The sequence below is a fragment of the Micropterus dolomieu genome, linkage group LG06 (genome assembly GCF_021292245.1).
Source record: "Micropterus dolomieu isolate WLL.071019.BEF.003 ecotype Adirondacks linkage group LG06, ASM2129224v1, whole genome shotgun sequence".
NCBI classification, from domain to species: domain Eukaryota; kingdom Metazoa; phylum Chordata; class Actinopteri; order Centrarchiformes; family Centrarchidae; genus Micropterus; species Micropterus dolomieu.
This window is the reverse complement of record NC_060155.1, coordinates 10,304,357-10,327,920: the sequence shown is the minus strand read 5'-3', so window position 1 is coordinate 10,327,920 and position 23,564 is coordinate 10,304,357. Positions and strand designations below refer to the sequence as shown.

Sequence of the window (23,564 nt, the reverse complement as noted above, 5' to 3'; positions counted from 1 at the left end):
CACCCGAAGAGCACTGTATGCCAAAACTAACAGACTTAGGAACAGTTTCTTCCCACAAGCCATCACAGCTGATTTCTCACTCACGGTGTCAGGAACAATTCCTGTGCAATAACCCATTAACTCTGCCTCTAATCAGCCACCTGTTTACTGGTTTCCACTTATTATTTATTTACCATTCTCTATTTCAGTGCTGTTCATACTGTTATATTGTCATATTGTAGATACTTTATACCAAATCCACCTACCTCAAGTCATTACTCCTGCACAAAATACATATACTTATTTATTCTAGCATCCTTTGCACTATGCTTCATCGCACTGTGTACATGTATGCATGTATATGTACCTGTATATCACATCCACCTCTGACATGTACATACTCCTGCATTCTTTGCACTCTGATCACTGCACTATTTGTCAATATGTGTATATTGTTTTTGTTCATAGTGTGTATATTTGTGTTGTCTACACTGAAGTCTGTCTGATTTTATTTTATTTTTATTATTGTGATTTTGTATTTTTGTATGAGTAAGCACATCGTGAGCAATATACAATCCAGAATCAAATTCCTTGTATGTGGAAACATACCTGGCAATAAAGCTGATTCTGATTTACAATGACCCCACAGAGGTTAAATGGCTGGGATTCCCTGCCAGTTAGTCATACATTTCAGTGAATGTTTTGGTTTTCTCAGTGTTCAATAATATCTGATGGTCTGTCTCCACAGGGATGTTTTTTGGACATGAGGGGTTGTGCCGATTCCCAGCATTGGACGCTTGATAGGGCATGCCACTATAGGCAGTGTCACGATAAATACAATCTATATTTTCAACCCTCCGGAAACACGAACAATCTCAGCAATGGCCATTCTACTACTGACCAACAAAGGCTATCCTCCTATAACCGCACAAACACCCCTGGCACCTGACTGGAGGAACACTATCACTCATCTGCTCCCAGATTTTAAACCAGATCAGCATGGCAGCTTGTTTGGAAGCCATCTCTTATATTATGAAAATAGTTCACTGAAATGTGTCTCTGAAAACAATTCAAGGCGAGATACAGTTGCTGCATCGGTCTTCATTTTATATCGACAACGGTACAGGCTACTTTTATAATGCTGTATTATTCATAATTTTTGTTTGTTGATGCCACATAAGAAACATGTCAGACTGATGGATTTTAAAATGTATTTTTCCATTGAAGAAACATGAATCTAAAATATGCTCTCCATGATAACTTTATATGGTGATTATATTGTATGTGTTCTACTTGTTCAGCTTTCCCAGAGGGGACAAGGAGATCAATTGACACAGTTTTAAATTCTCAGACCTAATCTGTTAAACACAAGCTAGCATCAAGAAGAAAAGTGAATTGTTTTAACTGAGACTCCACATAAACACGGCCATTGCTAGCAGCATCTTGGTAGATCTTAGATGTCTTCCTCTAATAGCGTTGTCCATTTCCTGTTTCTCCAGGTTGTTTTATTGGTTCTCTGTAAACATTGCTTGCCTCTTTTAAAATTTATTATGAATTCAAAAGATGAATCAATGTTCAGTGTTTATTTTTTTGTAAAACCTTAAAGACTAAGCAGTAACAACTGTCATGGAAATTATATTCCTGAGTCCTTGAGTTACAACCAAACGTTGTCTTTGAAGAATTTATTTAACAGAAGAGAATAAACAGAGAAGTACTTAAACACATATACAGCTGGTCCAGAGTCCTTTGCTCATGATGCTAGCTTTGGGCGTCTGGACAGTCTAGGATTCTATGTTTTAGGGAACAGAGATCCTCTCTCTGCCTGGAATGTACATTCCTGGAGAGGAGAGGAACAACAAGAGAGGGAAAACACCAAAACAATCTCACAGCTCTGACCTAAACCCTAGTAAATGTGGACAGACTAACATAAGGAGTATAGGAGAGGAAAGGTTAAGGATAAAAACACAATATATATCTAGGATATATCTAAGACATAACAGTAATAGTAATAATAGAACATACATAAAAGATTAAATGTAACAGAACACAATTTTCTGCCATAACATTAACAGCCACCAGCAGATTAAAGTAAAAAATATAAAAGTACAATATTTGAGTATGAGAAGTGATTAACTGAAATTGTAAACAATATACAAAATGAAAACAAAAAAAACATGAAATCTAAGCTAAGTAAAGCCAAAAATAAACCGTTTAAGCTTTCTCTGTAAAGTTTAGTAAAAAGTCACATGACATTCAGTGTAGATTCATGGATTGCTATTTATACTGTCTTTTAATACAATTATTTAAGTTCTAACTTGTAAGACATATCTTCACCAGGATTTCCACACACAATGTAATCTAAAATACTTTTAAGGTTGATAACATGCAATGGTTACTGTCTGTTTTACTATGATCCAGCAGGAAAACATTTCTTTGCCTTGTCTAGTGAACATTTCACAATCCTAGCAGGTATACAGCAGTAGTTTAGAGAAAATTGAATTCTTAGTCATGCAAATGAGTGCCATCAACCCTCTGCCTATACTGTGGATCAGTAGATTCTGTTGGTGTTATATCACACAGTTTTAACAGGGCCAGGGGTCTCTTCCTCTGCATTTGCTACCAGTTTACTGGTGTCGACAAGATCAGGCTGAGACCTCTCATTGTTGAAGAAGAGTGGGTTGTCAAAGGTTGTTAACTTTTCAGGGATAGGTAAGCGGCGGCCGGATTTCTTGAAGAGAAAAAAGACGATGACCAGGCCTACGGCAATCGCAGCAATGACCAGGGCAACTGCCAAAATGATGCGTCCACGGCTTTGATGATGCACCCCAGGACTTACTGTACAGATTCAACATGTAGTTGATGAGTCAGAAGAAATACATAATATATAATATAATTATGAGTCAAATAAAAAAGATAAAGAGATGTAACTTACCAATTGTTGGTGGTGCAGGATGTAATACTAGAAAGATAACAAACATGATCAAAAAACTTTGCAAAAAGTGTATAATTTCTGTATTGTTTCACTGACATTAAACAAACTCTAAATTAAAATGTAAATATATTAAATTTGTGGGTTTCAACAGTATGTGTTACACATTCCTTATTACTGTTATAATAAAAAAAACAACTTTCAAGTCATTCCTAATAGGTATAATGGTCTCACCTTTGGAGGTTTTGCAAATATATGGTCTGTCATACCGCGATCTAAATGTCGTCCATCTTCCATCTGCGATTTGAATTGCTCCATAACTGTTGCTAGAATATTGACCTTCACCCCAGTTAGTGTAATCCATGGCGGTTTTATCCAACCACATCCACATGCCTGGATACAAAAACAAATTCAGTATTTATTTTCTCTGGAGTTTCCTTTTGTACCAGATGAAGCACGTCTTCAATTTAATATTCAATATCTTTTCTTTCACTGTAAACGGAAACTAGATTTTACAACAATGAAGTTTTCCAATACATAATTCCTATAGTGCTTTGCAGTGTGTGTGTAAGACAGGGTTACTTGTTTGTGTGTGAGGTGAATTGATGGCCCATCGCTATTCTACTTGTGGTTGTAGTTGTGGTCTATTGTTACTGTAACAAAATTATACCATGGCCACTGTAATCTTTTCTGTACATCAAACATCGCTTATATAGGGTGTGTTTAGGTGTATGTTAGATACCATAGAAGGGTTCAGTACTATTCTGAGGTAACAAAACAAGGGTTAGAGGTCAAATTCTATAGAAGGGTTCAGTCCCTAGATAACCACCAATCACTACTCTCCCCTTAAGAGGTCACTGACCCTCTGTCCTGCTGCTACAGTGCTATTTTAAACTGTTATGAGTCAAAAGCACATATATTATACACCACATCTAATATCCTAACGGTGGATCCTCCAGGTGACTTCTGTGCTCACAGAGGAACCTTTCCTTCAGTGAGGCCTTTCTAAAGTTTTTGACAAAATCCCTGATGTGACTGCAGAGCCCCTGTCAGCTCAAAATGTTTTGAGAATCTCAGTGGACTGGTTATATTATGCTTTGAAAGACTTGCAGAATGCCATTCAGACAGGTGAAGACAACGCCAAACTCACTGAACTCACTTTTCTGATGAGATTGTCAAAACCACTGCATCAACATAGCGTTGTGTGTGTGCTACACATTGTGCAAAAACTGTGCAGTCTCTCCTTTGCGTTAAGCGTGTTTGTAGCTGTAGCTGCTGTGGAGTTTTTATTTTGTCTCCAGTGCCATGTTTCCTTCCGTGGTGATGTTTTATTCTACTGTCGATTCAACTAGTGTCAGTCTATTTAATTTATGCGGCTTATAATACTAATATATATATAATATATACTAAAAAGGTTGTATATTTTACTGTCAGTTGTTTATTCTGTGTTTGTCTCAGTTTTGTCTTCTTGTCTGCTTAATTTTAGTAAGGCTACTCAGGAAGGTGGTTGTATATAATTGATAATCAGTTGTATTCACAGGCTGCAAAGTGCCATATATAGAAAAGTTATTTATTGTTCGTTTGGACATCAGTGCTCATGTTGCTATGTTGTTCCACTAGCATGTAAGTTGACATTTAATGCAATTTATTTTGTAGCCTAAAGATGATATTTAACAGTAACATGTAACAGTAGTATCATATATTATAATTTTTCCATACTGCTAACTCATTTAAACATAATTACCTACACTTTACTTTTATGTAGGTACATATTACACATACTTTAATAAAATAGTAAAATGTCTTTTAAAGTAACAGTACTTTTACTTGTGTACAATATTGTATTACTCTTTCCAACTTATCTGAAGTGTAATATATGGATGTTTTGTATAGCAAGAGGTACGTCCCTGCAGTTTACCATTATGAATATGAAAATATTTGCCATAACAACATTTCTCATAAAGGTTTAGATTTTGTGTGCCCTATATGCATAACGTTATGGGTTTATGTGATGAACTGCAATACTTGTGGTTGTTTTTAGACATGGTACTTAAATGTAAAAGCAGCAGTGGAGAATTATTTTAGAAATCAACTTTTTGTTTACTTGCTAAAACTACTAACACTATATCCTGAAAGTAGCACGAGACGGATAATTTGTTAAATTTATTAATTAAATTGTTTGATCCTCGTAGTGCTCCTAATAGCATTTGCAGTCCACCACAAACTGAGTCAAACCAACCAATCAGTGCCAGGAGGAGCCTCTAATGCAGTGTAGTGATTATTATATTATGCCAAAAGGAAAGAATCCAGCATCTCTCTCTTTGTTTCTCCCTGAGAGAAAGAGGGGGGTGACTCCAGGCCCTTAACTACCCCAAAGGAGGGGTGAAAGGTTTGCTCCACTCCAAGTGCTGTATGGGAAACCTACCACCTCCGGTGAAGTTGAGATAACAGACTCTCTGCATGACTGTTTGTCTCTGCATGACAAATTGACAATATTAACCATGTCCAGATACTAACGTCATCCTGAACCAGGCTGCCAGGACCTTTTTCATGAATCTCCACCCCACACGTAAGACGACACTATGGGAACGCTTCTGGGCGTGGCAGGGCTGAAATCATGAATGAAACTACTCCGATCCTATTGGCGTTGCTAGAACGGTAGCGCGTGACGGCGTAACTGGAGGTGTATATAAGCACGCCGGCACACCGGACACATTAGCTTTTTTCTATTCAGCAGGCACTCTGGCATGTTTGAGACTACGCAGAAGAAAGCAACCACAAGAAGTTACCTGGAAGGAGAAGCAGAGGAGATGGCTGGTGAGCAGTTCAGGCAGTGTGTCTTTCCATGCCCGCGCTACATCATGGCTGGGGACACTCATGCCCTGTGTGACGATAGCCCCCTGAGACAACGGATCTGAGGACCGTTCTTCAGTCTCTCCGGGGTCGGGGGAAGAAGTCCTGAGAAACCGCTTGGTGGAGCCTTGCCAACATTTCCCCGTGGGTCCTGCGCACCGTCATGGAGGGCTACAGGCTGCATTTCCGGGTCCGCACCCCCAGATTCAACGAGGTGGTCTGGACTGCGGTTCACTCAGAGCAGAGCCAGGTGTTGGGACAAGAAGTTCGCTCTCTGCTGGAGAAAGGGGCCATAGAACTAATTTCCCCGCTAGTCTGTTGTCCCTCAGAGCGACATATGTCCCTGGGACCCAGAATCAGGGAGCAGACCTGCTGTCGAGACAGGGGCCGAGGCCCGGGGAATGGAGACTCCACCCCCAGGTAAATGTAAATGCTCCGTATTTGTATAGCGCCTTTCTAGTCTTTTCGACCACTCAAAGTGCTTTTACACTACATCTGCAGTCATTCACGTAGTCATTCACCAGTCATACACATTCATACACTGAGCCTAAGTGCTCAAACAGAAACTAACATTCATACACTGGCGGAGCCGCCAGCCGCGGGGTTCAGTATCTTGCCCAAGGACACTTCAACATGCAACCAGGGGGGCCAGGGATTGAACCGCCGACCTTCCGATTAACGGCCAACCCGCTCTACCTCCTGAGCCACAGCCGCCCCAACGGTGGTGTTAAGTGGAAGTGATTTTGTAACTGTGTGTGTAATAACTGGTGGAGTTATTATGAGAAAGGTTCGGCCCCATAGACGTGTACTTGTTTGCGTCTCGAGAGACTACGCACTGTCCCCTGTGGTTCTCCCTCTCGCCCCCAGCCCCGCTAGGGTTGGATGCCATGGTGCAGACGTGGCCGAGGCGGGCCTGACGGCGGGAACAGTCGAGACGCTGCTCAGCTCCAGAGCCCCATCCACGAGAAGGACGTACGGCCTGAAGTGGAATGTGTTTGCCACCTGGTGTAGAGAACAGGCGGTGGACCCAGTTACCTGCCCGGTGACTATGGTACTGGAGTTCCTCCAGGACCGTTTCTCTGATGGCCTTTCCCCATCCACACTCAAGGTGTATGTGGCTGCCGTGGCTGCCATGGCAGCGTTCCACGCCCCCTGAGGGATGGGCCTCTGGGGAGGTTTACACTGGTCGTGCGCTTCCTCCGTGGAGCCCGGAGGATGAGACCCGTGACTCGTTCCAGGGTTCCCACTTGGGACCTGGCGGTTGTTCTCGAAGCGCTGGCTGAGACCCCTTCGAACCCCTGGAGTCGGCTGAGACCAAGCACCTGACCCCTGGCCTTTCTCCTCACTATCAGGGTGGGTGATCTCCAGGCACTTTCGGTTTCTCCTCAATGCCTGGAGTTTGCCCCGGGGAGGGTCAGAGCCATCCTGCACCCCTGTCCGGGCTATGTCCCTAAGGTTCCGTCCAGGTTGGCAGGGTCTACGGTGCTGCAGGCGTTTCATCCCAACCTCATTTGACGGCGGAGGATGGGAGACTTCATCTGCTCTGCCCTGTCAGAGCACTGAGTATTTACACTCTGAGGTCCTCCCGGTGGAGGAAAGCAGACCATTTGCTGGTGTGTTTCGGGTCCCCCAAGGCTGGGCTCCCCGCTTCTAAACACACGATCACCAACTAGATCGTTCAGACTATTTCCCTGGCCTATCAGGTGCGCGGGTTACCTTCACCTTTGGCCATAAGGGCGCACTCTACTCAAGGCATGGCAGCCTCTAGGGCCCTCCTCGTAGGGGCTTCGCTCCAGGATATGTGTGAGGCAGCTGGCTGGGCCACTCCTCACACTTTCATCCGGTTTTACAGTCTGGACCTTCCTTCTGCACCCGGCACCCATGCACTCTCCTCTTAGTCGTGCCTACGGGTTACTGCACGCTGGGGGGCAGGCGGAGTTACACCGTCACGCGCTACCGTTCTAGCAACGCCAATAGGATTGGAGTAGTTTCATTCATGATTTCAGCCCTGCCACGCCCAGAGGCGTTCAAGGGGAACAAGGGGTACGTAACCCGAGACGGACTCTTAACATGCCCTCTCCCTTTTCAGGCCAATGTGAAACCGATACCAGAGAAATGACAGTCCCAAATGTTGTCTCCTTATATACTTGCCTCATTACTCTGTTTAGCTAAATAATCTTTAACAGTTATCTAATAGTTCTCCTCACTTCAATTTTGAGTAGTTTATTACCATGTTGTTCTTGTTAGAAATATGTTGAAAAGAAGAAACCATGAACAAGTTAATTTGCAGTGCTCTTAATCTACATCAATGCTCAGTTACATTCCTGTGTTTAATTTATATTTAACTAATGCTTTGTTCCAACCCTTTTTATATACTTTCTTAGAAATGATATGGTACAGAAATATTATCATGTGTTAAATAACTAATTTTCCCAGCTCCTGGGCCAAGGATTGAGTTAACTATAAATTAAATAGTCAGTGATTTCCAGGTCCTCTCATGGAACCAGGGTCCCCACAGAGTACAAAAAGAAGTATTACATGCCATTGTTCCTCTGCCTCTCCTTGTGCTTAATTTATATTACTGTCGGTTTTATTGTTAGTAATCTGATGCAACGTTCTTAAAACTTTCTCAAATATTTTAATTAAAGATTAAAACATGGGCTAATAGGCTTAAAGTCATATTAAAAAGTTAAGACACAGAAACCTCAGAGGGACCAAGCCCTCCCCCCCTGGAGATACATCCCAGGCAACAAAAACACAGCGCCTTGAGCACTCTCTCTTCTCTCTTATGCCCTGCTCTCTACTCCGAGCAACGCCAGCAACCAAGAGTTCGGTGAATTTACTTTTCTTTTGTTTTGCTTGTTAAAGTTATCAGACCGTTTAAGTCACGCAACTTTGAATGCAAACCTTACTTCAGTCAAATTAACTTTCGCTACTCCCACCGAAGTTTGGACTCAGCCACGTGGGTTAGTCATGCCAGCTGTAACACCGAGGACATCAACCAGCGAACAAAGCCAGGCCAACGCCCTAGCACTGCGAGAGTTTTTCTGCAACCACCAGCCAGTCAAAGTACTCCGGGAGAACCCCATCGGCTCAAAACCCACTCGAGAGGCTGTGTGGCGTGCCAAGCCATGGAGGCCCTGAACACAACGAATGAGCCGACAGTGAGCCTTTGTCATCCAGACGGTGGGATAAACAACACGCAGTAAGGCAAAACCAAAATCCTGCATTCTGTGGCCAAGTTGATGTCCTCTAGCTTTTAATCCTTTAGCCAAATTTAACTTAGTTACGATCATATATAATAATAATAATATTTCTGAATATTATTATTCATAACTTTATTAACAGTAAGTAGGTATGCTACAGCAATGTCAATCACTGCTGGTGTACATGTTGTGCACTGCTTCAGAAGATTTGCAAACACAGTGGCTGACAAACAAGAGTGTATAGTACAAAACACGTGTGTGATCACGTCCTGACTCCACACAGAGCTTCAGGCTCATTATGTTCTATGCCATGGCGCTTGTGTCAACAACTGGCAAAGAGGCATGATGACAAACAGTGGGGAATAACTTTTTAGGGGAACAGCCTCTTATCCTGCTGTTAGATGTTGTGGCAGCTGCTTCTGAAGCCTGGGGCTGAAGCCTGAGATGCATTGCGTCGTTTAAAAGACTAGTTGAAGCGAGAGGGATTGGGGTCTTGGCGAAACTCTCGCCATGAAGAGTTTTCCCTACGCGGGATGTGGTTTCACAGGGCAACCAACTCCTTCTTGTGGGTTTGGTGGGTGGGGCTTAGTTGAGTGATACGAGCAGCAGAGAGAGATGCGGAAGGTTTTGCATTGGATGTTCAATTATTACAGACTGCAGCTTTCAGTCTCTCTTCAATTTCTTCTTTTGTTGTGATCAAATGTATTTTCTCTGCCTGTGTCAGGTCTTTATTCAGCAGGAATAAATAATTAAGCTAAGTTTGTGACCTCTTTGTTTCAGAGCTTCTGTTTTACAAAGATCATTTTCCTTGTGTCGTGTAGCTCAATGTTTGTTTTCATGAAAGAGTAGACAATGTTACTTTACCTTTGTGAGTTTTATACAAGCCAATCCAGAAAGATTCATGCATGTCTTTGTATCTGTCGATACTGTTTTTAATGAAGGCTTGCTCAAAAGGATCTTCAATGCTGGCAAGAGTTCCACCTTCATAAACAACAAAGAAATAAACACATAGAGAACAGTAGGTACTTAATTAAAGCTTAGTGATGAAGAATATGTATCAGATCATCCATTCAAAATCCTTACCATGTCTGACACAGTTAGCAGATGCATCTGGCCACTCAACCCTTTCTGTGAGAAAGAGGTAACAATGACCCTTAAATGGTAACCAGCTGTTACGCTGCCATCTGGGTGAATCTGGGTCGTCAGGGCAAGTTCCAGGGAAATCACTTGGCACTGTTGGTGGCACATCTGTGGATGTGAGAAATGGGAATGGGATCAACGAATATACTGTGTAGTCCATCCATCCATTGCCCGTTTATCCTGCGTACAGGGTCGTGGGGGCTGGAGCCAATCCCAGCTGACATCGGGCGAAAGGAGGGGGTACACCCTGGACAGGTCGCCAGTCCATCGCAGGGCCACACATAGACACACTCACATTCACACCTAAGGGCAATTTAGAGTCACCAGTTAATCTAGGGAGCACCCAGAGAGAAACCACGCAGACACAGGGAGAACATGCAAACTCCACACAGAAAGGCCGGGGCAACCGTGGTCCATGTTTTCAAATAAAATGCACTGAATTAGTACCTATTTGACAATACTGTAGTACAAGAAAACGGCACATCTAAAACAAAAAACTACAGTAACAATTGTAACCGTATTTCAAACAGGTAAAGGCAGGAAAACATTTAGGACGAGTTATGTATCAGTGTTTCCCCTACCATTGTTTTAGGGGGGTGGCCTTTCCCCCAAAACGACCCCCGCTCCGCCCCCTGAATTAAGCGGATAGAATTGTGGAATTCATAAATGGATCGACTGTAGGCTACAGTTTGTGTGCCGGTTTATGACGACTGACACCATGTATGCGTAACTCATCCACTCTGCGACACTAGTAGTTACGGGGGGCCCACCACCCCCCCTTAAAAAATTCCTAGGGGAAACACTGCACATGAATATATTAAAATTAGGTGTGGACAATTTGACCTAAAATCTAAATCACAATTAATTGAACTTTTTTACCTCAATTACGATTAATTAACGATTATTCAGTGTCAAAAATCAATTGTGTAAATGTAAATGCGGTGAAAACGTGCGAGTAAGTTGTCAGTCTGGCAGTAAATGTGCAGTGTAGGTCACAGTGTGTCCGTTAATTAAAGTCTGTCTGTTGTTGCTCCAATTGCTGGAAAGTGAAGGCGGTTAGCGCAAGCTAACATCTCTCTGTGCTTCAGACTCCAGTCTGGAAGCTGAGCAGGACTGAGCAGGAATAATGTGACATCATATGGGTATCATGTTTTTAAGGCAAAAGTACATGAACACACGTAACCAAAATAACAGACGTGGTAAAATTACGTTGGTTAGAGGCTATGAATTTTGGTTTCGATTAATGTTCAATTAATCGTCCAGCCCTTTTTAAAATGTATGTGAGCCCTACCTGTAGACTTCATACAAACGCTGGTCATGTTCTGATTGCAGTCAGCAGTCTTCCATTTTCCCTCTGCATTCACAAACACACAGGGTTGGTTCATTCTTGGTTCTAAAGCATCCCAGTTGCTTTGGGTGATAGGCCAGCCATCAATATATCTGAAATATCCGGAGGTCTGAAAGCAACAATTAATCAAACTGCATTCAGCATCATTAATTTAAAATATTGTCATTATTTCTATTATGAACTGAACAAAAAAGTCTAACAATTAGCTAGTCTCCCACATTGTTGAAAAGTTACATGTTTTCTTTTGTAATTTTTAGCTCTTGCGGATCTAATTGATCTACACAAGTACGTTATTGTTAATCAGGATGTTATACTACATGTCATGGATTTACAGGAGTCAGCAAATGTTTCAAGTTACAAACAAGGGTTAGTCGTGTTTGCTGAGTGAGTTTGCCCTGTACCTCCATTTTGTTCACTCCAATCCACAGAGGAGCTTTTATCGCCATTAGCTCAACATAGACCCGTGTCCACTCATTTCGCAGGTTAGCCAGTTTGGCACCATCCCCCTCACAGTGCTTCTTTGCTTCCTGCCAGGTCATTTGTTTAGTAACAAACTTGATAGAGTCGTTAAATATTTTGACATAGTCTGTAGTTGTTGGTTCAGGGGAGTCTGGGAGAGAGGCGTCTGTTCAGGGAGAGAAATTTGACAAATTTCAGGCGCTCTATTGATACTTAACAGTTACTATTCTTTTCCACTTTTCTGAGAAGAATTAGTCATCCAGTTCAACAGTATAACCGAAAACACACGTCTATTGTTGAAATCATACTTTTGATGTAAATGCTCCGTATTTGTATAGTGCCTTTCTAATCTTTTCGACCACTCAAAGCGCTTTTACACTACATCTGCATTCACCCACATTCATTCACTGAATGAAACTAACATTCATACACATTCATACTGGCGGAACAGCCGCCAGAGGGAGTTCGGGGTTCAGTATCTTGCCCAAGGATACTTCTACATGTAGCCTGGAGGGGATTGAACCACCGACCTTCCCGCAATGCGGCAACCCGCTCTATCTCCTGAGCCACAGCCGCCCATTGATCATTGGTGAGTCTTGATAACAATACACAACAGTCACGCAACAAATCATTAGTTACTTTAGGACTGCTGTTAAATATTGAAAAAACCCAAAATAATAAGTTTAATTAATATTTAGTCGAAGCTCCATCGAGGCTTGTGTAAAAATCAAGTCTTTCTCCGAAGCTGTGAAGTGAATGTCTTTTCAAAATAAGTGCATTAAATGACAGTCAGTGTGTCCTCAAACAACTCACATGGAATAGACATATACATCTTTTAGTGATGTGTGAGTCATGACTCAATCATTTGACACATACAACCCTTTTTTCTGACATGGGAGTCAGTAAAGTAAACCTCATCTCCACTAACTTGTTCACTGACTCGCCCCTCCTATCTGCTACTAGCTAGTGTGTACTGCCAAGACGAGGGAAGACCAAGTGTCAATCACATCATTGAGCAACTCTTATAATAACTGTTTGTGGCAATGCATTAAGTTATTTACTGTATTAACAAAGCCCTGTCAGAAAACGAACCACTTTGGCGCTTGTTTGAACTCCGTACTCGCTCTCCCAGCTTGAAGCCTGCCCCCTACCCTGAGCTGAAGGTCTGACTCCGGCTGCATGATTTACTCAGTCACACCCACAAGTTCCATGCCACAGTCAGAAACCGTACATGAAATTACATTTGTTCCTTTTAGTTTAGTACTACTTAATTCTGATCCATCAATCATGAAATCCAACAGTCTTTCAATTTTGATTAGCAGACTGTGTTGCTATGAATGCCGGGCTGATCACAGATCTAAAGCATTTACTTCCCACATTATTGGAAAAGAAACAGTGGATCCATTTTTCTTTTGCGTTACACTATTTTTAAGAAATCTTAAATAATGAAATAAATAAACATTTTGAGCATTAAACACTTAATTTCTGGCATTCTGGTGAATCTTTCTGCACCCATTTATGGTGGAATTGTTTTTATTTATGTAAAGGGAAACAAAGTTCAGGTGGCAGTTGACAATTCAAAATCTAAAATTCTAATATAATGCAGCAAGGCTCTCAGGCATTCTGTATTGCTCTCAGATATGTTTCCTGTAGATCAGCTTTTCTGATTTAATATAATCCCTGCTGAGTCAACACACACATGCAGGAATGATTTGGTCTTCCCTCCATTTTTGTGTCTTTTGTTTGGGAAAGTAACCTCTTTAAAGGTGCATGTGGCACCTTCTCACCTCAATGATAAATGAATTCATTTTAATTCAGTTATAAACTCCTGGACTTTAATACCTCCTGTTTCAGCAGGTTTTCCGTTCATGTTAAAACCTTCTGCCAGAGCTGCTCACAAGTCTTTCAACTAGAATCCAAGTGAAGTCTTAAGTCATTCATGGTTATAATGAATGTTGTAAGAAATTCTGTAAATGTAACCTATTAATCACTTACAGAGCATAACCCTGTAATGTGCACTGCAATTAATGACAGCTTCATAACCACTGTAAGTGGTAATTATTATTATTATTGCACTTACCACATGCACACACACTCACACACACACAATAACTGATGCTTCCATATCTTTTACTTTAATGGAAAGAAAACTCCAAAATACACATTTAGATGGAGTTTGTTTTAAGGGAAAAGCCTCTTAATGTAAGTCATTACATTTTCTTGAATTTCCCTCGGGATAAATTAAGTATATATCTATTAACTGGGAAAGTTCTGTGGTATGCTGTAGTTATTTTGTTTAACCTATTCACCTGCAGTGCCATGTCAAATTTAGTGAAATTGACGCATTGTAATTAGTTAATGCTTTTTAATTTGCATATCAATGTGGTGATCGTTTTTGCACTTATTAGACATTAGATTTTACTGTATTCACCTGTAGTGTCTCCATAAAGTACAGTACATTAGCCTGTATGGCCATGATATATTGCCTTGGCTAAACTTTAGCTAACTTATTACATTAGCTCAGCTCATGAGTCATGCATTTTACCAAGACTTATATTTGCCTTTTGTCTAATTAGCAGTAAACTTGAGTCACTAGTAGTTTAGTCTTTTCTTCATCACCACTCACCTCCACACAAGCCAAGAAAAACACAACTGGAAGGTGCTACTGCCTGCCTGTCTGTGTGTGTGCTGCACTGCTGCAGGGAGACGCGGAGTGAGAGGGAGAGAGAGAGTTTCCGAACGTGACAAAGTTCCTGACCTGTTATTTACTTTTTTACTCAATAAATATATTTGTTTGACAAGAAAGCTGTGCGCAAACAGGAATATTAATTCAACAAAAAGGGCAGGTGCTTAAGCACGTATGTGTGCACGTGCCTGTGAATGGCACAGCAGCTGCCGGTGTAACACCAAAATCTGTGACCTATCAGATTCTATGACTACACTCAAACAACGATGTTTTCCTAACCATAACCAAGTACTTTTGGTGCCTAAACCCAACCAAGTAGCCTACTTTTGGTACCTAAACCCAATCAAACTGCAATCGCTTCACATCGTCAACAAAGCCTCTGGCGCTAACTTGCCATTTGGGTCACAGAATCTGATAGGTCACACATTTTGGCCGGTGTTTGTTGTCCTCTTCCAAGTGTGGCTGTGCGCAGCAGATACATACTTATTATGGGTTACGTAGGCAGGTTATAACTAATGCAGGGAGAGGAATAACGACGAGTCCCGAACCTCGAGTCCGAGTCAAGTCTGAAGTCTTTTGAGGACGAGTCTCAAGTCAAGTCTGAAGTTGTGTGTGACTTAAGTGCGACTTGAGTACGAGTCTCAAACTCGAGTCCCCATATCTGCTTTCTGCACATTCAGAATCTCTCCCACATGTGTTCTCTGACATGTCGAGAAAAGTCGTAATATTATCAGACTAACACCATCATTTAATGAGTCTAGTCTCAAGTTCACCTGCCCTATACTCTTCTGTGTATTATGTTATTGCGCTACATGATGAGAAATGTCGTCACATTTTAATATGCAGAATCTTGTGGCATGAGATCTCGACACACCCCTAGTCACAACTCCCTTGGAATGACACCTGTCACAATCAGAATTTGAACCATTCTTCCACTAACATTTGGGATGTTTAAAAGAGCCACACAATTAAATGTTTTCATCCTATGTAAGTTAGCCAATGGCTAAACTGGAAGTTAGCCAGCTTGATCAGTGGAAGTTTCTGGAGGCATGTTTCACTCTTTATGCAATATGCCTGCTGTTACTGTGTAGTGGAAGCACCCAGAACAACCGTAGAGTGCACACAGTTCAAGCATGAGATAGGTGATGCTTGGCTGATGGTTATACCATCTGTCAATTAGGAAAATACAGAATATCAGGTAAAAATAAAAGTAAAAAAAAAAATACAGGGTACCCCCAGGATTGTCAAAGTTAATCTTTTTTAGACCTTTTTAATACCACCTAGGATGAAATTTAATACCATTAACTTCGGTATAATGGAAAATCTATATGAATTTTAAGCCTTAGAAAATTATTTACAAAGTTACGTGAATTTAATAAAATATTTTATTATAATACATTCATATTTAACACACTATAGCTTTTTGGAGTGTGTTTGTACTTTGATAAGATAAAATAAATCAAGAACATCACTTTGTGTTGAAAAGTGGTGGGGACATAGGGGTTCAGATTTGGGGTGTGACGATACACTTGGCTCACATGCACGATTTACAATACTGGGTTCACGAGAACAAGACAAGAAGACATTTTAACACTACTTGATGAAATATTCAATGCTGAAATATAAAAATGGGTGGTCTGGGGGTCCCCTAGAAAATTTCCTGCATTCTGGAGACATTTTCTGCACCAATTTATGGTAGAATTGTCTTTATTTACATAAAGGGATTCAGGTGACAAAAGAATATAATAGAAAGAATATAATGCAGCACTCAGCATATCTCTAGCTTTTTGCATTTCAGACACTTGCCCATTCTCAGGCAATGAACTAGCATAAGTTTGTTAGTAGCATGTCAGAGAAGTTTTGTTTTCTTTCCTGAACTAACTGATACGCGCTAGAGCTGGATGGCCAGAGCTCGTGCACCGCGAACACTCCACAGTCCAGAGCGTAAAGCTAAACACTGGCAGGAACAGGAATGTTACCTGTACTGCTGTATAACATCAGTCACACCAAACGGAGTATATTATGAAGTCTCACACACACACAAAGTATTTATTTATGACGTTACGGCATTAATTTAATCCAGCAAAAGGACAAGAAAAAATGTAAGTCCTTGGTAAATAAAATGTAATACTTTGTAAATGAAATTTAATACTTTTAAAATACTTTTAAGACCCTGCGGGTACCCTGTAATGATGATAATAATAATAATAATAATAATAATAATAATAATAATAATAACAACAATATAGAAACATTGGAATATAGAAAATCATTCTAGGCCATAGGAAATGCATTCAAGAGAAAGGGTATGCTCACCAACATTTCGAAGACAGATGTATCCAGTGGTGTCACTGCAGGACTTTTTTTCCCATTTTCCAATACCAATTTTGGAATTGGTAGTCATCGCAGCACACTGATTCTGGTAAAACACAGCAACGGTGAGGTAAAGGGAAAACTATGGTAAGATCCAGGTTAATGATACATTTTCTGCAGATAGATGCTAACATTCCTTGGGACAAACCTTTTTATGTATTTGGCGGAGTCTGAAGTCATGTCAAACAGCAATATCAGCCTATCTTGGCTCAATTGCTGAGTGTCTATGGGATCAAATAATATAATCATGATCCCATAGGCATCCAGGAACTAAGCTATACTGAGCAAGCAAACTAAGGGGGTGGGTTTAATTTTCCTAAGCTTTGTCTGATGTAAGGCCCACAGTCTCAGATTTTCAAATTCCCTGATTTATCCATTAACATATATATATCTTTGTAATAACCAATACATCATAAATAATGTCAACTAAGTAATACAGTGGATAAATAAATGAATGAACATTATGACATAACAGAGTATAGTAACAAAGTATAATATTGTATTTGGACTCTTAAGCCCCCTTTAGACATGTCATTTATTTATGTATTTATTTTTTAACCTGTCCCACCCTGCTGCATGGTATACAGTATGAGGAGCTGGATACCATGTTGTGCCAGACAGATTTTGCTTTAACAAGAGAGTTTTAATGTACTTCTTTGTCTATTTTATTATTGATTTAATTATGTATTAATTTGTCACTGTGCCAGACATGGGGGCAGAAATGGGAACGGGGGAGGGGACAAATACACCAGGCATTTAAATGCATTTTGGGTGATCGGATTGCAATCTGATGGTGCTTGACCACATAAAAGTAGAGGTGTAAATGCACCCAGGATGCACTGAAGTGGATCTGATGTGATCTGTTTGGCCAGACCACCTCCGGAGGTGGCCAGGGACACATTGTGACCACATTGAACATGTAAATGCAATTGTGTTGTCAGTCCACACACAACAACTATGCGGGCAAAGTCGGACGGTGCAGACAGGTAGTGTGTCCATACAGTGTTGGGCATAAACATGCTTAAGGTTCATTGAACATGCTCATGTTTTTGGGGAACGGTTAACTGAACGTATCTGTTTGTGAATGAAGTCACACAGTTGAGTTAAACTCCATAAACTAAAATAGCAGAAAGGAGTACACATTATGAAGAAAGGTAGCACAAAGAATGCCAGTTGGAACTTAAGTTTAACCTTCAATTTCCTTGATAATGGAAGCCCTTCTGTGGACTCTGTGATAGTAAATGCTCTGCAGGGAGGTTAGTGGAGTCCTGGTGATCTTTTCAGCTGTCTTCATCACTATCTGGAGACTTGTGGTCCATAACAGTAGTGCTTCCATACCACACGGTAATGCAGCTGGTCAGAATGCTCTCAGCAGTGCACCTGTAGAGGTTGCTGAGGATCTAAAGCTGATGATACACAGAGCAACTTTTAGAGCAATCGTGCAGGGCAACGTTGCCATCAATGATAATGAGTAAAGATTACTACCATAATCCCCTTCCCCCACCATTCCGCCACCCACCCCGCACCGCCCCTATCTGTTAAAAACATAGCCGGACTTGCCACTAGCAAGATTTCCCAGCAACATTGCTCAAAAAGGTACCCCGTGTATCATCAGCTTTAGGTGACATACCAAACTTCATCAGTCTCCTCAAGAAGTACAGCAGCTGTTGAGCCTTCATGACCAGCCGTGTGGTGTTCAGTGTCCAAGTGAGGTCCACGTTGATGTGGACGCCCAGATATTTAAGGCTGCTCACCCTCTCAACCTCAAGCTCCTGGATGAACAATGGCTGATGACGTCTCCTCTCCTTCCTCATGTCCACTATTATCTCCTTTGTCTTGTCTTTATTAAGGGTGAGGTTGTTGTCCTCGCACCATGCCACCAAGCTGGCCACTTCCCTCTTGTAGGCCGCTTCGGTCTTGCCAGTGATGTGCTATCACTGCGTAATTGGAATAAGTGGATCCGACAGAAGCAACTTTCACGTGGGCAGCGCTCCTCCTTGTTTACAAAGCTTGACCTGACGTAGCTTTTTCAGTTTTCTTTTTCAGTTTTTTAACAAATATCTAACTCATTGAAGCCACAAGTCTTCAATGAACTCGCGTCTTCTGTCTGCCGATGTGTTTTCACTTCTAAGTTTGAAGTGATGAGCTCTTGCTAGTGTGCTGACTCTCAAAATGACTGTGTGTGTGTGTGGAGGAGCCGCTGAGCCCTGCACTTCGTGAAACCCAGAGCATATTTTTTTCTGTATATTTGGCTTAATTGTAATAATAATAATAATAACCGGTCGAGGCAGATGGCTGCCCACCCTGAGCCATGGTTCTGCTCGAGGTTTCTGCCTCTTAAAAGGAAGTTTTTCCTTGCCTCTGTCGCCTAGTGCTTGCTCTTGGTGGGAACTGTTGGGCTTCTGTAAATAGCATCATAGAGTACGGTCTAGACCTGCTCTTTTATGAAAAGCGCTGTGAGATAACTGTTGTTGTGATTTGGCGCTATATAAATAAAATTGAATTGAATTGAATTAATTGCTTTGACAAAACAGTTATAATGCTAGGGGACAACCCATATTTTTATAAATTGGGGACACATTTTGGCAGATTCCACTATATTCCACGTTTTACAGTTGATTACATTTTTATTATCATATTCTGCAATTCATATAGCCTACTCAATGTGGACACTGGAGACACATATTAAAACTATGTGTAAATGTAATCAGGTTAAAATCTAGATACAATCTGGATACAAAACGCATTTAAATGGTAGGTGCAAAGGTTTTTTCCCTCTTATCGTCCTTGCATTTCACATTAGTGTGTCAAGAACGTATTACCTACCGTATTAGCTTCCTCTTGTGAAAGCCTTGCGCTACGATGCATCATCTGCAATGTAAAAGTGTCAGAAATTTGTTTTAATACACAAAGATAATATATATATATATATATATATATATATATAAAGATAGACTTTGCAGCTGCATATAATTCATCAGAAATTCTGAACAAACGTGTACCAGAGGTGTAACCCCAGCTTATCATAAAAGTGTAATGTATTCTGGCTCCAAGTCAAGACAAGTAAAGTGGTATTGCACATCACAAGCAAATTATCAAAAAGGTTTTACCTTCAAACGATGAAAAGTGAAGAAATCGTAATCATGCTGCAATGGAAAATCCAGATGTCAGAAATTTTAAGCAGTATAGCCAAAGATGTATTATAAACAATACAGATGCATATAATTGATCACAATGCTGAATAAAGCTTGTGTGTACTTGAGGCCTCAGTAATTTGGGCCCTAAGTTGACACAGTTACGCCTCAAGTACAGTAAAGTTTAAGCATGTTACCATAAAAGGCCTGTGAATGATTCGATCATGTTGGTTCTGCAACTATAGAGAAACAGTCACATTTTAAAATACAAAAAAAAAATAGTTGTATTTTGTAGACCAACACATAACTCACATACTTAAAATTATACAACAAAAATTACAGTGTCCACTTACTTCAAATCCCCAATTGTTGTATCTCATTGGTCGCCCATCAGTCCAGTAAAATCGGCCACCTTTTATAGTATGCAAACCAATCCACAGGTCTTTGGTAGGTTCCTTAGCCATTTTAGTTGTCAAAAACACTAAAAACAAAACATATATTGATGATTTAAAGGTTCAGTCAGTGTGTATGTTTTAGTGGCATCTAGTAGTGAAGGTTGCAAATTGCAACCAGTGCCTCACGATGCATTCACATGCTCAGATGGTCCCATTTGAGCAGACATGCTTTGTTGGCTCTTGTGCCAAAGCTTTCTTCTTCTTAATAAACCGTTCGACTACTACTACTACTACTTACTACTACGTTACTTGCTGTTGTTGTTGTTCTTCTTCTTATTCTTTGTACATATTCAACGTAGTGACAAAATGCTCTGTAGAGCTGTTTGTCTGTTCGGGCTACTGGAGATGTATATGTAGATAGAAACATAATGGTTCATTATGTAAGGTCTTTATACACCACTGAATACATAGTTATGGATATTATATTGCATTTTGGTCATATCAATAGATCCTCCTAAATGTCATTTTTTTGTTCCTCAGCCTAAATACAGTCACACTATGTGAACCCTTTTAAATTACCTGGATTTCTGCATAAATGTGTCATAAAATGTGATCTGATCTTCATTTAAGTCAAAACAATAGACACAGTGTGCTTAAACCATAGACTGTATATAAGAAGTGAACGTAGTCATCGTGATGTCACACATTGGTTTGTGGACTGCCTCCTTAAAGCCTCGAGTTTGACCGATAGGGTGCTGCCATGTTGATTTTTTGCAACCAGCAGCACCGGACATGACCATATTTGGACGAGAGGGTGGAGCTAACGCTTTGTCAACGTTGCTGGTTAAATTTACACAGTGCCAAGGGTACGAGTTGCCTCTAGCCAAATTGACAGGTAGCCATGGTAATGACTTGTCAATCATCAATAATCCTGCCGTGAAGCATACGTTATGGTCTATTTTCCTCTAAATGGGACCATAATTTACTAAATGAACATCATGTTGTGTTGAAGTAGACATGAAACTAGTGATTGAGACCATAAACTCATTATGAAAGTGTTTACTGAGGTAATATATCAGGTGAGATGTAGGGTCATTTTACCATTATTTCTTTTCTTTTTTTTTTTTTTTTTTTTTTTTTTAAAACCTGTCCTGCCCAGCAGCCTGGTATAGAGTATAATGACCTGGATACCATATTGTGCCAGACAGATTTTACTTTAACAAGAGACTATTAAAATACTCCTTTGTCTGTTTTATTATTTATTTAATTATGTATTGATTTGTCACCGGGCCGGACAGGGGGGCAGAAACGGGGATGGGGGTGCACAAACAGACAGCACAGAGAAAGGACAACACCTGTAAGAGAAGGGGGATGGAAGGTGGGGACAACAGGGAAAAGCTGTGGGAAACAACAATTGCAGAAAGCAACGAAACCTGCAATAGAACAGAGAGAGGGGGGCTTGGGGAGGAGAGAAACAACAACAACAAACAAACACAAACAAAAACAAACAATAAAAATAATAATAATAGTAAAAGACAACAAGCCGAACAGCAGCAATAAACAGCTGACATAGTAAGACAACTAAGAGAAAAATGAAAACAAGAAACAGTCACACACTAAATAAGCAACACAGCACAGCCACGAGAGCTGGAATAATAATTAATTTAAATAAGTAACTGAAAGAAAAGCATCAGGAATAATTCTACCAGGGACAACCTAAATTTGTTTGTGTCTGTGTGTGTCTGTGTGCGTGTGGGTGAATGTGACTGTACATGTGTTTGCGCATAAGCCTGTTAAAGAATGTAGTTGTTAGTGAGAGTGGGACGCCACGACTGTGCCACACCTACCCCAGCAACAGGCAGGCAAGAACCCCAGTAGCCAATAGGGGTGGGAGAAAGAAAAAGAATAAATCAATCAAAAAAAAACAAAGACTCACAGATGCACCGCGATGCAAACGCAGAATACCCCACCCCAAATGCCAGTTGACAACGTAATGCCGACGGAACGCAAAAAGCGTAACCCGCGGAGGAGCAGCGCCCGGACCGACCGTGGCGCGCACACAACATAGACCAGTGCTCCCCCCCCCACCCAGCACCCCACCGCCGCGCAGCAAACAACCAAAATGCCCAAATGCCACGCAATCATCAACACCAACGCACAAGTGACAAGCCCAACGTGCACACTGCGCGAGCACGGCGACACCCAATGCCCAGCAGCGCCCCGCGAATCCCGCGTGCGAGGTCGGGCAAACGAGAGAGAGCAAACGGAACAACACGACAGCGAAAGCCAGCGGAGAGAAACACCAGCAGCAAGTCCCAACCCGGCAGCAAACGCGCCGCTCAGGCCACCGTGCACCCGCCAATAAAAGTCCGCCATCCCCCCAACCGCCGGAAAAAAATAAGGCCGCCGGCGCCAGCCGACATCCCCCATGCCCAGCACGCCCCCCGGCCGCCGTGCAACACCAGCCAAACCAGGAACGAGGCAAAATCAACTAGCTCAGCTGCATGCCACCCACAACCCACCCACCCGTCAAGGGCCGAGAACTCCAGGCACAAACCCAGAACAAACCGGAGCACAGCCCTGCCCCGCACCCACACTGCACATACCGCACATTTACCTTTATTTCTAATTGAGCTGGACTTCTTTTTGCAACCAGAAGACACACCCCCTGCTGGCCGTTCGATAGAATGCAGGTTTAAGGGACTTCCGTGTTCTTTGTGTTTGCTGACCGGAAGCTTCCCACTTGGAATAAACACAATCCCAGGTTTCTGTGGATCAGCTGGTAAACCCAACCCCTCCTTGTGCCTCAGCTGGAAGTAATGATGACTGTGAATTGTTTTTATCTTATTTTACCAATAAGGTGGTGTCAATCAGAGCCTCTATTACCCCCGTGGCCTCTTACTCAGAGGTTCCTCACCAGCAACAACAGAGTTTTAACCAGTTTTATCCCATCGACTTGTCTGAGCTTTTAAAAACAATATCACAAATGAGAGTGTCCTCCAGCCCACTTGATATAATACCTACAAAATTTTTACTAAAAGTAATAGATTCTGTTGGGCCCC

General features: G+C 41.4%; 1 protein-coding gene across 1 annotated transcript in view; it reads right to left on the bottom strand.

The window, feature by feature from the left end:
- Positions 1-1,646: 1,646 nt before the first annotated feature.
- LOC123972915 (macrophage mannose receptor 1-like) overlaps positions 1,647-23,564 on the bottom strand; it is a 44,719-nt gene continuing 22,801 nt past the window's right edge. The window contains exons 22-33 of the mRNA XM_046052675.1: positions 20,461-20,588; positions 20,305-20,346; positions 20,084-20,119; positions 19,800-19,844; positions 16,917-17,019; positions 11,857-12,080; positions 11,399-11,564; positions 10,051-10,215; positions 9,832-9,948; positions 3,143-3,301; positions 2,912-2,938; positions 1,647-2,814 (exon numbers count right to left, since the gene is read on the bottom strand). Of these exons, the coding sequence (XP_045908631.1) occupies positions 2,552-2,814; positions 2,912-2,938; positions 3,143-3,301; positions 9,832-9,948; positions 10,051-10,215; positions 11,399-11,564; positions 11,857-12,080; positions 16,917-17,019; positions 19,800-19,844; positions 20,084-20,119; positions 20,305-20,346; positions 20,461-20,588 (1,475 nt within the window). The 3' untranslated portion in view covers positions 1,647-2,551. The remainder of the gene's footprint in view (positions 2,815-2,911; positions 2,939-3,142; positions 3,302-9,831; positions 9,949-10,050; positions 10,216-11,398; positions 11,565-11,856; positions 12,081-16,916; positions 17,020-19,799; positions 19,845-20,083; positions 20,120-20,304; positions 20,347-20,460; positions 20,589-23,564) is intronic.